Source organism: Rhinolophus sinicus, linkage group LG14, assembly GCF_036562045.2.
Source record: "Rhinolophus sinicus isolate RSC01 linkage group LG14, ASM3656204v1, whole genome shotgun sequence".
Taxonomy (NCBI): domain Eukaryota; kingdom Metazoa; phylum Chordata; class Mammalia; order Chiroptera; family Rhinolophidae; genus Rhinolophus; species Rhinolophus sinicus.
The window spans coordinates 44,012,728-44,026,110 of NC_133763.1; the positions used below are offsets into that span (position 1 = coordinate 44,012,728).

Below are 13,383 nucleotides of genomic sequence, written 5' to 3' on the forward strand. Positions count from 1 at the left end.
TGCATGGTGGTGGTGGATTAAGCCCGAGAGTAGGGTTAGAATGCCCACATTTGACTCCCAATTCAGCTATACATTAACTGTGTACTTTGAGCAAGTCACTTAACCTCTAACATCTCAGAGCCTCAATGTCCTATCTATTAAATATGGTTCACAGGAATTATAAGTGCCCCTTTTTTTTTAAGGAGGGAGCAGCTCACAGTGGCCCCTGCGGGGATGGAACCAGCAACCTTGGTGCTATCAGTGTCACGCTCTAACCAACTGGGCTAACCGGCCACCCCTAGAAGTGCTTTTCAAGCAATAAAATAGTGTTCCAGTATTTGGCAGTATTATTTATGCACATTAAGAGTCAGGTTGATTCCCATATTGAACCATTTAAAAATTAAGATAGTATTCATTTTTTTCTGTTTCCATGGTTTGTCACTGTTATAAAAAGAGGAATCAAAAGAAGTTCTCTGTGCTGAATTAGCAGAATGTCTCATATTTGGACACTCCAACCTTCTCAACTCCCTTTGCCTGGCACCTTTGGGTGGCAGCTTAAATGACACGTTCTCAGGGAACTTTTCTTGATTCCACGGAACACAAAGCTGTGTTATGCACTCCCACTGTTTTTCTTTCAGAGTCATCTTTTCACTTGTACTAGTTAGTTAAACCACTGATTTCCTTGCTATTCTTCAAGCTCCCAAGCATACTACCCCTCCAGGCAGAAGTAACACAAACAGCACAGCTAGCTTCCTCATTTCCTTCTGATCTTTACTGAAGGAATCACTATTTCAGTGAGGCCTTCCCTTACTTCCCTGTCTAAAATAAAATGTCAGCCTTCTCCTCTGATACTTCGTGTGAGTTTTTCTGCTTCCTTTTTTCCTTTAGCACTTATCACTAATAGTAAGAACATACTTTTTGTTTTACTCATTTACTTTTATTATATATTGCTCTGATATACTGTAAGCTCACTATATATCCTTGAGGACAAGGCTATTTTTCTGTTTTGTTCACTGTTGTAAGCCCAGTGCTTAGAAACAGTGTGTAGCAACCAGTAGGTACTCAATATAAAATTGTCAAATGAATGAATCAATGGCCATAACCATCTTCTGGGCCAAACTCTTAGGACAGAATCTGTGTTCATCTGCTTACCATGGTACCCCCCACCCCCAACACCTAAGAGTGCCTAAAAGATAAAAGGGCTTTATAGTTTAAAATTGTTCAAATGATTAGTAACTAGTTTTCTATGTTTTGACTATAAAATAACTTTAATATCTTCCTCTTATTTATGGACCGACTCTTCTCCTGCCTAATGTAGTGAACAAATATATTACTGTATTTAAAGAATAAACAAACACATTCACAACTACCTACAAGATTATAATTTTTTTAAAAACTATTTTGCTATACCACAAACAGGCCTTCTCTCTCTCTCTCTCACACACACACACACACACACATACACACACACACACATCTGTTTTCAAACCTTTAGGAATATTTTTTACTTCAGTAAACCGAACAAATATGTTATAAAAGTGCCAAAAATACAGTCATTTTGCATTACATTGTGGTCCAATTACTTCACTGACTAAATGCTATCACATTTACAGAACAGTGCGAGAAAATCAAGGTGCAGAATTTTTTCTACCATGCCACTAAAGTTTTATGCTCAATTGAGAATGGCTTCTCTCTGCTCACTTTTACCGAGTTAGCAGGCAGTTAATCACCACCAAATATGGCCTTAGTTTGGCTTCTACTTTACATTTTACTAAGAAGCAGGACGAAACTTCTTTAACACAACCAGAGAAATCACACAATGTGGCAGAAAAGACAAGATTTATATTGGCTCACAGTCAGAGCCAGTAATCACAAAGGCAACAGTGACAAACTGTCCACCATTACATGAAGGGTAGGTGGTTTTTTCTTAATAGAATGTTAGAGTCTTTTTCAACTTTTGAGTCAACTTTTTAACACAAATGAGCAATGATAATAATTGCTAATATTTCTTAAGTATTGTGCCAAGTTCTTGACATGCATTATGCCATGGAATCCTCACAATAACTGATTTTAGCGATAACACAGATTCCAGGTTTTAATAACCAGCTCTGGTTCACACCATCAGTACTTGGTAGAGCTGGAATTCTTACTCAGAGCTTCTAATCATTCTAAACACTATGTCCCAAACATACTTCAGTGCGTATGTATACGTAAGTGTATTTGTGTGTGTGTGTGTGTGTGTGTGTGTGTACAAGTTTGATAAGTCCAGGTGGTAAAATAAATTATAAACATAATAACCTTTGCTAATGAAAACTCATCAATATTACAAGAGTAGAGACATAGTTTAACCTTTAAAATGTTACTTCAATTTCCTAATTTTAAAACTTTGCTTTAAAAAGAGAATATGCATAATATATATGTAAGTTTTCTCCCCTCATATAAATGAGGAAATTAAGACTCAGAGAGTTCAGGTGACTTGTCCAAAGTTATCAGCTAGTAAGTGGCAGAGTCGACTCAAAAACACATCTAGTACTAAGACCAATGCTATTTCTACTTCATCAGCTGTTCAAAGATAGTTAATTTTCTTTTATATGCTATTGATTAAATATGCTAAAATATGTTTAATTAGGAGCGGCCTTTATAAATCAATATACATTGAGGCTTATATTAACCCATAGTTTTCTTCCTGAATTCCTCAATGATTTTTTTTTAATTTTTACTTTTAAAGTGAAGATAAAAATCCCTTTCTTGTCTGGCATTTCACTTTAACAAAATAGTCAAGTGTTAGTTGCTATAAAAAAAGACAAAACCAAAACACTCCAATACAAATGCCATTAATTCTATTATAGCTGGAGAGCACCACCTAGAGATGAAAAAAAGTATAGAAAAATTCATTGGCCATGCATGCCATAATACTTCCTAAAATTTTTATCTGTAGCAGTATTGTTCCAAAGTTTATACTAGGAAACACTAGTTCCTAGAGATGTTAATCAAGATTATAAAATGTAAAAAAAAATTTTTTTAAAATACTAGCTTGGTCAAATAAGACAAGGAAAAGCTGAAATAAAGTTAAACAGGTTTCTTTATTGTGGGACTTCTCAGAAAAACAATAGCCAAAATTCACAAGGTGTTCACTCTGAGATAGCTACCAGGTTGTTACCAGCTTTTACACACATTATCTCATTTAGCCCTCATAGTAATCCTACGAAGTATATACTATTATTACCCCCCTTTTACATATAAGGAACTTGGGGCATAGAAAAGTTAATTAACTTGCTCCAAGTCACACCACTAAAGTGCTGGTTAGCCTGACTCCAAATCCTTGCTCTTAAACACTCCAGCCTGTGGGCTGCATTCAAGACACATAAATTTTTAGTCTGCTCAATATTGCCAACATTAAAGTATAGTGAGATTTTATATAAAAATTATGTATCCAGGTTCTCTTAAAATCATTTGAAAAATTGGAAGATCTGGTAATAATGGTCTGCAAATCTACATGGTAACATCCAGCTTTAGCCCCTTTTAGAAAGCGCTTGCACGGTCCAGATTACTTAGTCCTTAAAGTACATAAGGAATTCAATTCTTACATTCTGCCCATTTTCCTCTTTTTTGTTACCCAGCTGGGCCCTGTAGGCATGTAGTTCCGCAACCCTCCAGTCCCCTTCAGTATTTTATACACAAATGAATACCGTCAATCTCTAAAAATGGAGGGAGAGGAAGTGTTTCTCCAAATGCTGAACCCATTTTGAGAATGCCGATCTAGAAGTAGTTATAATTATTATAACCATATAAAGAGATTTGATCTTTAGATAAATACCAAAGCATGAAAGAAATGGAAACTACTTACAAATATTAGTCCTGATATCAAAGAAGATGTCCCTGTAAGTGCCACATAGAATTTGGGCGTCAATGAATTTAAAAATATTGTCACTGCCAAAAGGAAAGAAAAAAAAAAATCAACGTTTAAAAATGTAAATTCAAAGTACTCAAGTTAAATACACAGGTGTCTTTAAGAGTGGAGGAACATAAGTGCCTTAATATCTAGTATAAGATTAGTTTGAGAAAGTTTTAATTTTTAAACAGCTACTTTAAAGTCCCACTGTATCACATCTTAAAAATGCCTTCACACATGTAAGGGTAGAATTCTACACTATTTGTTAAATAAGCAAATCAAAATGACATACGTTAGCCTGCTTTGAGAATAAAACTAAGAACGTATAAATCATAATTTAGATAAGAACTTTTGCAAATCTCCAAGCTAAACAAACATCCTGTTACAAAGGAGATTTAAAACCACTCCCTAATTATTTTGGTGAGATACAAAACAGTGTTTCAAATTCGAGGGAAGGAAACAGTGTAAGTATTTTGTACAGGGCTAGAGAGGGAAAATAGCCCAAGAGAATAGCAACAAACTTAGAGCTCTTTCCCTGTCCCTGATTCACTGAAAGCATGGACCAGATTCTTCATTTAAAATAACTGTCTCATAAATACTTCGGTTTTGGAAAGAAAGAAAACTTTATAATAGTCAACTACTCTTATCTAAATGCTGTATCTATTTAACAGGTAGAAAAACAAACGACACACAATGAATAACATTTCACTGAGCATACAAACCACTAGTATGCACTTCATTAACTTATTACAGAGACACCAGATTAGCTCTTTCAAGCAGTCTAAGGACAGTTTATTTAGCTTGTTTTAGTGTGTTATATCTGAATTCACATAGTGCCTACGTTCTAAAAACTCCAAAATATTGGACTATTAGCTCTTTCGTGTCATCTCATGAAATAGTACAGGGGACATTTGCCTTTTCTTGCTACAGAAAAATAAACCACGATATTGATAGCCACAGTCATCACATAAGAGAAATATTTCCATCTTGTTCTGAGGTTGCTGTTCAGAGCTTGAGGGGAAATATTGTAATGACGTGGTAAGAGGCCCTGTCTCCCTTCCCCTTCGTCCTGGCTACAGCTAAAGGGTGGTATTTGCAGAACCCACGGGGATCATCACTGCTCACACGTCTTTGTGTCGTCAGCCCAGACTACACAGCAAGCTCCCCACAAATGTTGAAAGGGCTCCGGAAAGAACCCACCGCTGTTCGGGGCGCTCTTTTCTCTTTACCGCCTGTACTTTCCTATTTTATCACTCCAGAGAAAGCCCGAAACAAAGAACGGACAGAAATATCACGAAAACTACGTCTTGACAGAACTATTTTAAAACATGAGAACGGCTGGCGAAGATCATGGCATGGTCTTCCTTTCAGATCTTTGAATACAGAAGCGCTGGTCTTTGTAGCCTTGGTTGTGGGTGCGCTCAGCTGAGCGGCGGGAGACTCAAAGGAACGATTTTCAAGGGCTCCTACCAGTGGGGGGGGCAGGGGGGAGTGTAGATACGTTCTGCATCCAAGTCTGAAAATGCTCTCGTCTGTCCTACCACCTGAAGCTTACAGCTTGTCAGGTGGCTTTTCCTCGGGGACACGAGGACAGAAGAGAGAGGGAGGCTCTCAGGAGCGCTAGGGAGGAGCCGGTGGCTGCCGCTCAGGTTGACAGTCAGCTGCGGAGTCGCGGCCCAGGAGAAAAAGAACCCACTCGGCCGCGCACCCCAGACTGACTCTCCGAGGCCCTCCAGGGACTACAGCATCTCCGGCCTTTAGCCCTCGCCCCCGGCACGTTTCCTGGCCCCCAGCCCGTCCCCGGGGAGGTCTGGGCCTCTCACCCGCTGCCAAATTCTCACACAGCCTCAGCGGGACCCTCAGAGCGTAAAGCAGGCCCAGCCCCGCCACGAACCACAGCGAGGCCCCAGTCCCCGCCAGCCCGGCCCGCAGCCGCTCCCGCCAGCCCAGCGGCGGGCTCAGGCCGGGGGCAGGTGCCGGAGGAGAAGCCGCAGCAGTCGCTGCTTCACCTAAGCCGTCACCGTCCGCCATCTTGCCGCTCCCTCGGGCGCCGGGAGCTGGGAGGGGAGAAGGGCAGGAAACGGGAGTCGGGAATCCTGGGATAGTGGCGGACCTGAAGTTGGCCTCTGTGAAGGCTGAGTTCCAGGGAACGGGGACCGAGAAGGTTTGGAAGGTGGAGGACCGTCCAGAACTGGGGCTACCTATTCCTTCGAAGGGCGGGAAGGGGCGGATAGAGGTACCTGTTTTGGAGGAACTGGATTGAGATGTGACCCCCGGAATGAAGTGGTTTTGCTTTTGCATACGAGGAGGGGTCACGTTTCACACCCCCACCTTCCTGGGGTTGAAAAGGCTACCGACCGAGCAGGGGCCGAGCGGCACTCAGTCGTTTTGGACTCGGCTGCCATGGAAATCACTGGTACTGGGAAAGCCTGTAAGAGTAGCAACTGCTATTTTGTCGGATGGAGCCCGGGCACCAAGAACAGTCGAAACACTCTCCCGGCGCGCGTCCCACAGATGAATGGGGGGATGAATGTGACTCAGTGAGCGAGATAATAGATTTAAAGTCATTTAAGGCAAAGTCGACTTCCCGGGGCGCTGGCTCTCGGAGCCCTGCCCCCCGCGCCCGCCCGTAACAGACATGGCGCCCTCCTGGTCGGCGCTTCCGGGCGGGTCCTTCCGACGGCCCCCGCGGTGGTTCCATCACTCTTCTTCCTTCCCGGCCTGCCTCGCGCCGGGGCCGGGCTGGGCCAGAGCTGCCCAAGATGGCCGACTTCGAGGATCGGGTGTCGGATGAGGAGAAGGTAAGGGGTCCGCCTCTCTCACCTCCTCCCGCGACAGGGACCGGGGTCCCGATCCTGTTGCAGTGGGAGCCCTGGAAGCGTCCCCAGGAGAAAGAAGTTTCTTAGCCCGTGCTAGCATACGCTTTCTGCAGTTGGGACGCTTTCCTCCTGAGGGGCTTTCCTCTGGCTCACGGTGGCCCCAGTTCCCCATTCCTCAACTCTCTTCTTTCCCTCCGGGGCCTGAGGCACAGCCCAGTGGCTTTCCTGAAAGAGAAGAGACTTCCCCTTATTGAATCGTGACAGTGGACTCTTCTCTATAATTAAGAGAGGGGGCGATGGTGATGTCGCGACGTATCAAGAAGCAATTATTTTACCGCCTTTAGCTGTTGGGGCTCATCCCATCCCCCCATTTCCATATGTGATTGAGGCTAGTTTAGGGCGAGTCACTTCCTGGTCAGAGTGGCCTCTTAACTTCCCTTTTGCTCCTCCTTCCCCAGGAAGTGATTTTCTTGTCACGACTCCTCGACTGGGAGAGGTACCCAGTGTTGTCCGCCCCTCGACCCCGCCACCTCTTTTCTCACATTTAGTAGCTGAACTAATTCGCAGTAACGTGTAAGCCTCAGGACATGTGATTCAGGATTTGAGCACCACTCTTCCCTGTAGACACTCCCTTGATTGTATGTAAGCACGTAAGGCTCCCCCGGTGACGCCATCCCTTGGATCTTACATCCTTTTAACCAGAGTTTTTGAAAAATAGCTTTCGATTTCTTGTTAACAAATCAAGAATAACCAACGGATTTTTTTTTTTTTTTAACTCCAGAAGGTTTTATATAGCGCATAAAACTCGTGTTAACACATTCAAACCTGGACAAAGCATTCTGTCTGCTTTGATGCTCCACTGCGGTGTCTTTGATTATAGTTGAGTTTGTCAGTGTGTAACTTACGTACTTATTTCTTCGAAAGTGTTTTAAATACAAGAGCATAGTCTGTGTTAGGTGGGATAACTTTTCTTCTGACAACTGCACACCTTAACAGTTTGTCAGGCTTTTCACTACCACGTGATTATAGGGCCTGTAGAAGTTAGAATGATTTCACCAGGTGACTCTCTAAAGGACAAGAATTATGTCTTTTGTTTCCCACAGTGGCTATTACAAAATGTGCACCCTTGAGTGCTCTGTAAATGTATCTGGGCACTCTCTTTTTTTCAGTAAAAGAGATTGGGTGATGGAGGGCTCTGTTGATCCAGCATTCCCTTGTACAGACTTTGGTGTGTTATACCTACATGTGGCGTGCCATTTTGAAATGCTGAAGAATGTGCTATAAACACACATAACCCACGGAACAACACTTCAGCGTTAAATTTCCTGTTTCTTGGAAATTCTCATAAATGTAATTTGGGGGGGAAAGACATATGAACTTATGCTGGAGAGAAAACTGTAATAAATGCTTATTCTAAGGCAAATAGTTCTGATTCACGTGAAGTTAAATTAGTGAAAATCATGGTACAACAAAATATTTGTTAGCCCAACTGATGGTCCATTTATTAAGCAAAAATACTGTAACAAAATTTCACTTAAGAATTTAAATAACAAGTTTATTGTGCCCAAGCAATACTGCATTACTGGTGCTGTCGGGTTTTTGTCTTTGACACTGGGTTAGAATGCCTTTTTAATTAAATTTGGGGGGAAAAAATATATATATATATATTTTTTAATGCAAATTAAAAATCTTTGGATAGTGACATTAATAACGTTAATAGTCTTGATTTTATAATAGCAGATTTGTGACCAGGTCCCTCTTCCAGCATACGTCTTCTGTTGCTTAATTTTAATAATGGCATAGCAAGCAAATCAAAAGTAGTAAGGGAAATCTGCCATAAAATGTTGATGAGTTTCACATTCAGTAAACAGTTTTTAGATTAACTACATTGTCTTCGTTAGAATGGTTAATAACTGATATAGTGCATGTTTCATATAATAAATCCATATGATTTGAGATAACTGAAATTTTGTTAGGTTCTTATTCACAGAGATGAAACTGATCTGTATTTCTCTGTTGTGGATCTATCTATAAGAAAAAAGGAAGGGCTTTGACTTGTAAGATTTCTTCAATTCTTCAGTTTCATACCTATCTTGAACTCTTTTCCTGCAGACTTCTGATTCCTTGAAATTGATTTCAAGAATTGAGAAAGTATTTGTCCAACAACACTTGTTGATATGAATATCTTAGCAGTCATAGACCATAAGTAACCCTTAAATGAGATTCCTGTCCAACAAGCTATTTTCAGCCTTAATTTGTATTGATTCTTCCTTGAAGGAACTCTAAAGTATCCGTGGTTTTTTTCTCTCTTTTTAACTAAGACCTCAACTGCATTTGATTTGGGGATTTGTTGTTTTTTTTTAAGGCATATATATCATGATGCCAAATATATTTTAATTAGTACTGCTTTTTATCTTTTTTACATTTTCTGAAAGCAGTGAACCCAGCGGTGAATTTGGCGATGATGGTCTCTGATTTCCTTGCATTTCTATAAAAGCTAGTAAGATCAACTGCTCTCATAGCTAACTGCTGAAGTTTTTCTCACTTTATAAAGAGGAAGTTGGGTTTTTTAACTTCTGCGTTGTTACCTGAAATGGTCATGATGAGCTGCCTAAATAAAACAGGAAGTTGAAAGTGTAATCACTTGCAGAAATAAATGCATTTAGTCTTATCTTCGAGTTCAATTTCTGAGAATGAGCTCTACTCTTTAGTTACTAAGACTCTAGTTATTTGGTTCCAAATGCGTAAAAAGACCAAAATGACAAGATACCATAATTAGGAAACTGGAAATATGAGATGAACTATTTATTTGGGTTTTTTGCACCGCCCATTTCCTTTATTTCATGATTCAGCATTTTAAAAATGTAAATGTAGAGGGAATTTTAAGGCTGAAAAAAGTGCAATTAGCATGTTTTTTCCTTTCACTTAACTAGTGGAATATTTGTGTACAACCTTAAAAATACTATAACTGAGAATGGATCTATATGCTTTAAGTTTAGACAACGATATCATCTTTAGGGCACTTTTTTTTTTTAACTTTTATTTCTTTTTTAAGTGTGTTTTTCCAGGACCCATCAGCTCCATGTCAAGTAGTTGTTTCAATCTAGTTGTGGAGGGTGCAGCTAACAGTGGCCCATGTGGGGATCAGACCAGCAACCTTATTGTTAAGAGCACCTCGCTCTAATCAACTGAGCTAACCAGCTGCCCTAAGGCACTTTTTGAGAAATAGGTTTATCAAAATTATTCAGGGGAAATATGGGAAATGTTGTATATAAATACAAAAGGGCTCTATTAGAGCTCCTGAAAAATTCTTAAACCTTTTAACTGGATTTCCTTGACTTCGTATTACCTTTTTAATTTATTAGATGAATTATTACCCTTATAGGATGAAGTAAGCCCTAAAGCTTATTAACTATGGGTATTTTCTAACAAGTCATCAAGTAATATTAACACTGCCATGCTTTTATCTTCCCTCTTTTCAGTTAGCTTTGCTTACTAGTATTCATATAATCTGTTACAAAATCATTGGACAGGAGCATAAAGCCTAAGCAGGTACAAACTCAGATACCCAATCTTTGGTTAAGAGTATAGGTTTATTACGTTTCTTCTAAAACATCTAGCTGTTTTATTACCACCAGCTTTAATGCTAAGCAAAGCAGTGTGAATTGTCAGAAAATTCACACCCCAGGTTTGTCTGATTCAGAAGCCGTGCTTTTGTTCACTCCACTTTTTTCCATGTAACCACGAATGGAAAAAAAAAACAGAATAGAGGCATCCGTTTAATGAATTATAAATGAGGTACTGTAGTGTAGCGGTAAAGCAGGATTCAGGAGTGTTGGGAGATTTGGCCTCTGCCTGCTGTGCTTTTAGTGATTTTGGAAAAATTACTTAACCTCTATGGGCCTCAGTTTTCTTTCAAAATAGGTAGATAAGGTGAATTGGATCAAACCAACCGAACGAAGTTTAATGAAATTTTTCAAACAAATACATTTTTTTAAAAAAATGTATTTTAAAAATTAAAACATTAAAATATTCTTGGAGTTTCTGACATTGTCTGTTTTTGTGCATTTGTCCTGATCACGAAACTGAATTCCTTGGTAACTGAAGCCATGTCTTTTTATGTAATGCCTAGGATCAGGTACATAAGTATTGGCACAACCTATTGGTGTGAAAGAGACTAATCAATTACACCTTCTTGCAGTCCCATCTCTCTCTCCCCAACTCGTACTCCCTCATCTTCACCCCCACCCCCAATTATTTCTGGTACTCTAGGTATTACTTGTGTTCAGGAATGTGTCCACACTCTCGGGGGCTCTTTGGGCATTCATTGTGCCTGAGCATCTGCTGCCATTACTGGTGCTCTGCCTTGCCACTGCTGGGAACGGTCAACCTCTCGGGGAACATTTTTCCTATAAGCCCCATAAAGCTGCAAACCCTTACACATACCAGAATGACTATGTATATATACTTCCAGCCTTGCAAAACCCCTAATCAAAATATATTCTTCTGCTACAAGTCCTCTCCTTTATTTAGAGCTCAGAAAAACATACACGATAGGATTAGGTACCGTTTGCTTTTTTCTCTCTCCAGGCCACAAACTTCTGTCATCTCTTCGGGGGGGAGGGGGGGGAAGTTTAAAGTCCTTATATGGATCAGCTCCTGAAAATAAAAGCCCTGGGTAGGGGAAATTAGTCATGACACTGAAAACAGTTTGACTACTTGGGGATTTCTGAACTAGGGGATAATTTTAATATGCACTTACTATTATTTTCCCTTCTTCCCTCATTAGCACCTCCTGCCAACCTCAGCGTGTGTGTTCATCCCACTCTTGTTCTGTTTTAGTCACGCTCAGAACATCGGCCTCATCTTTTTCACCCTTAGCCTTTCCTCTCATGTTCAATTAATCAGCATTCCAGTCCTGTTAATTCTGCCTTCCTGTCATCAGATTCTGTTCCTCCGTTTCCATTCGTGTGTTTTTTTTTAATTATTTTAGGTGTATAGGAACTATACTCACATGCTGCAAATTAAAATGGTAGGAAAGGGTGTGAGTAAAAGGTCCCCTCCAACCCCTGTTTTCCAGCCATCGAGTGCCACTGAGAGGCAGCCAATATACTGGTTTCTTTTGTATCTTTTCTGTACTAAGCAAATCCAGACAGATAGACTTTCACTTAATATGTCTCACCTGTCCATATTTCTTCTACCATTGTCTTCATTCAGGACCCTTTCTTATGCTTGAATTATTTTTAACAGCATTTTTAATTGTTCTCTTTGCGTCCAGCCTCCCCCTTCTACATTTTCACTGATTTACCAAAATTCTTCACACTGCTGTATATAAAATTTATCTTTGCTATAACTACACATACATATTGTCAGGGCACTGTCTATGAGGTAGAATGTTCTGCTGAGTGAATCATATGACAGTGTAAGTCACGGTATATGACACATAAGCAAGAAAGAAGACAGCCTAATGCCACACTGCACCATGAAAGGTGGGGGTTTATTGGAATGAGACAACTTGGCCTTGTGGCTTATTTGGTCTCTAAGTAACATTTAAGTGCTTATTATGCACTACATACTTTATGTATTAACATGTATTCATCTCACAACATCTCCATAAGAGATAAGCATTATCTTCATTTGACAGTTGAGTAAACTGAGGCACATTTGAAGTTAAAAAAGTATGACCAAGTATCCAGAACTAGTAATAGTAGAACAGATACAATGCTGACCATCTGCTTCCAGACCTGTGCTTTTACCCACTTTGATTCCTTTGAGTAGATAGTGCTCAGGAATCTATTTTTAATAAGCTTCCTAACAATTCCTGCACAACTCACGAACCACTCTCCAAATCTTAGTCCTCTGCCTGTTAAGCCCAGAAGCTTGATTCATCAGGACACTAAGACTAGATCTCTCAGGGACAAACTCATGTCAGCTAGGCTGATAAAACTAATGTATAAAAGTAGAGTAACAACTAATTTAGTAAATGCTGGAGGGACTGGGTTCTTTTTTCAGGTAGGTCAGGCACAGAGGAAATCAAGTTATTTTTTCACGGCATGGAGTCAGGACGAGGGATATTAACTATACATTTTCCTCCATAATAAAGATATACAGAGGGTGCCAAAAAATTATACACATTTTAAGAAAACTATTGTAATATTCAACATATACCAGTAACAAAAGATGAATACAAGTCACGTCTGACTTCTGCAGTTACAAGAGGTGCTCAAAGTGGTTACCATCAGCGTCCAGACACTTCTGATTACAGCAAACTACTACTTGAGCAACGTTGACCAAAGTGTCCACTTGTGTACAATTTTTTGGCACCCCTGGTATATACCCAACACCAAGAACAAGTCAGGTCTTTGGGTGGGGCACCCTCTAACTTTTAACGGAAGTGGACATTCTTTAGACTGATTTTACTGGGCTGGAAGGAAGCCCTAAGGTCAAAAATTTGCATATCACAGCTTTTGCAATCTTCCCTCTCTTAATGACACTTTTCATTTCTTAGTTGCTCAGACCAAAAAGTTTAGTGTCATCTTTGACTCCTGTTTCTCTCACAATCCACATATGATCCATTAGCAAATCTTGTAGGTTCTGCCTTCAAGATATACCCAGATTTTGACTGTTTTTTACCACACCCTTTTTCTGTGATTTCCCGCCTAGGTTGTGGCAGTAGCCTCCGCTCTGGTCTCC

The 13,383-nt window shown here is 40.2% G+C and overlaps 2 protein-coding genes across 4 annotated transcripts in view; one reads left to right on the plus strand and one right to left on the minus strand.

The window, feature by feature from the left end:
* The window catches only part of ST7L (suppression of tumorigenicity 7 like), a 120,299-nt gene extending 114,374 nt beyond the window's left edge, over positions 1 to 5,925 (minus strand). For all 3 annotated transcript variants that reach the window (XM_019730417.2, XM_019730418.2, XM_019730415.2), the window contains exons 1-2: positions 5,695 to 5,925; positions 3,827 to 3,909 (exon numbers count right to left, since the gene is read on the minus strand). In XM_019730417.2, the coding sequence (XP_019585976.2) occupies positions 3,827 to 3,909; positions 5,695 to 5,902 (291 nt within the window). In that variant the 5' untranslated portion in view covers positions 5,903 to 5,925. The remainder of the gene's footprint in view (positions 1 to 3,826; positions 3,910 to 5,694) is intronic.
* A 111-nt stretch (positions 5,926 to 6,036) lies between these two features.
* The window catches only part of CAPZA1 (capping actin protein of muscle Z-line subunit alpha 1), a 34,568-nt gene continuing 27,221 nt past the window's right edge, over positions 6,037 to 13,383 (plus strand). Inside the window, exon 1 of the mRNA XM_019730428.2 lies at positions 6,037 to 6,672. Within this exon, the coding sequence (XP_019585987.1) occupies positions 6,634 to 6,672 (39 nt within the window). The 5' untranslated portion in view covers positions 6,037 to 6,633. The remainder of the gene's footprint in view (positions 6,673 to 13,383) is intronic.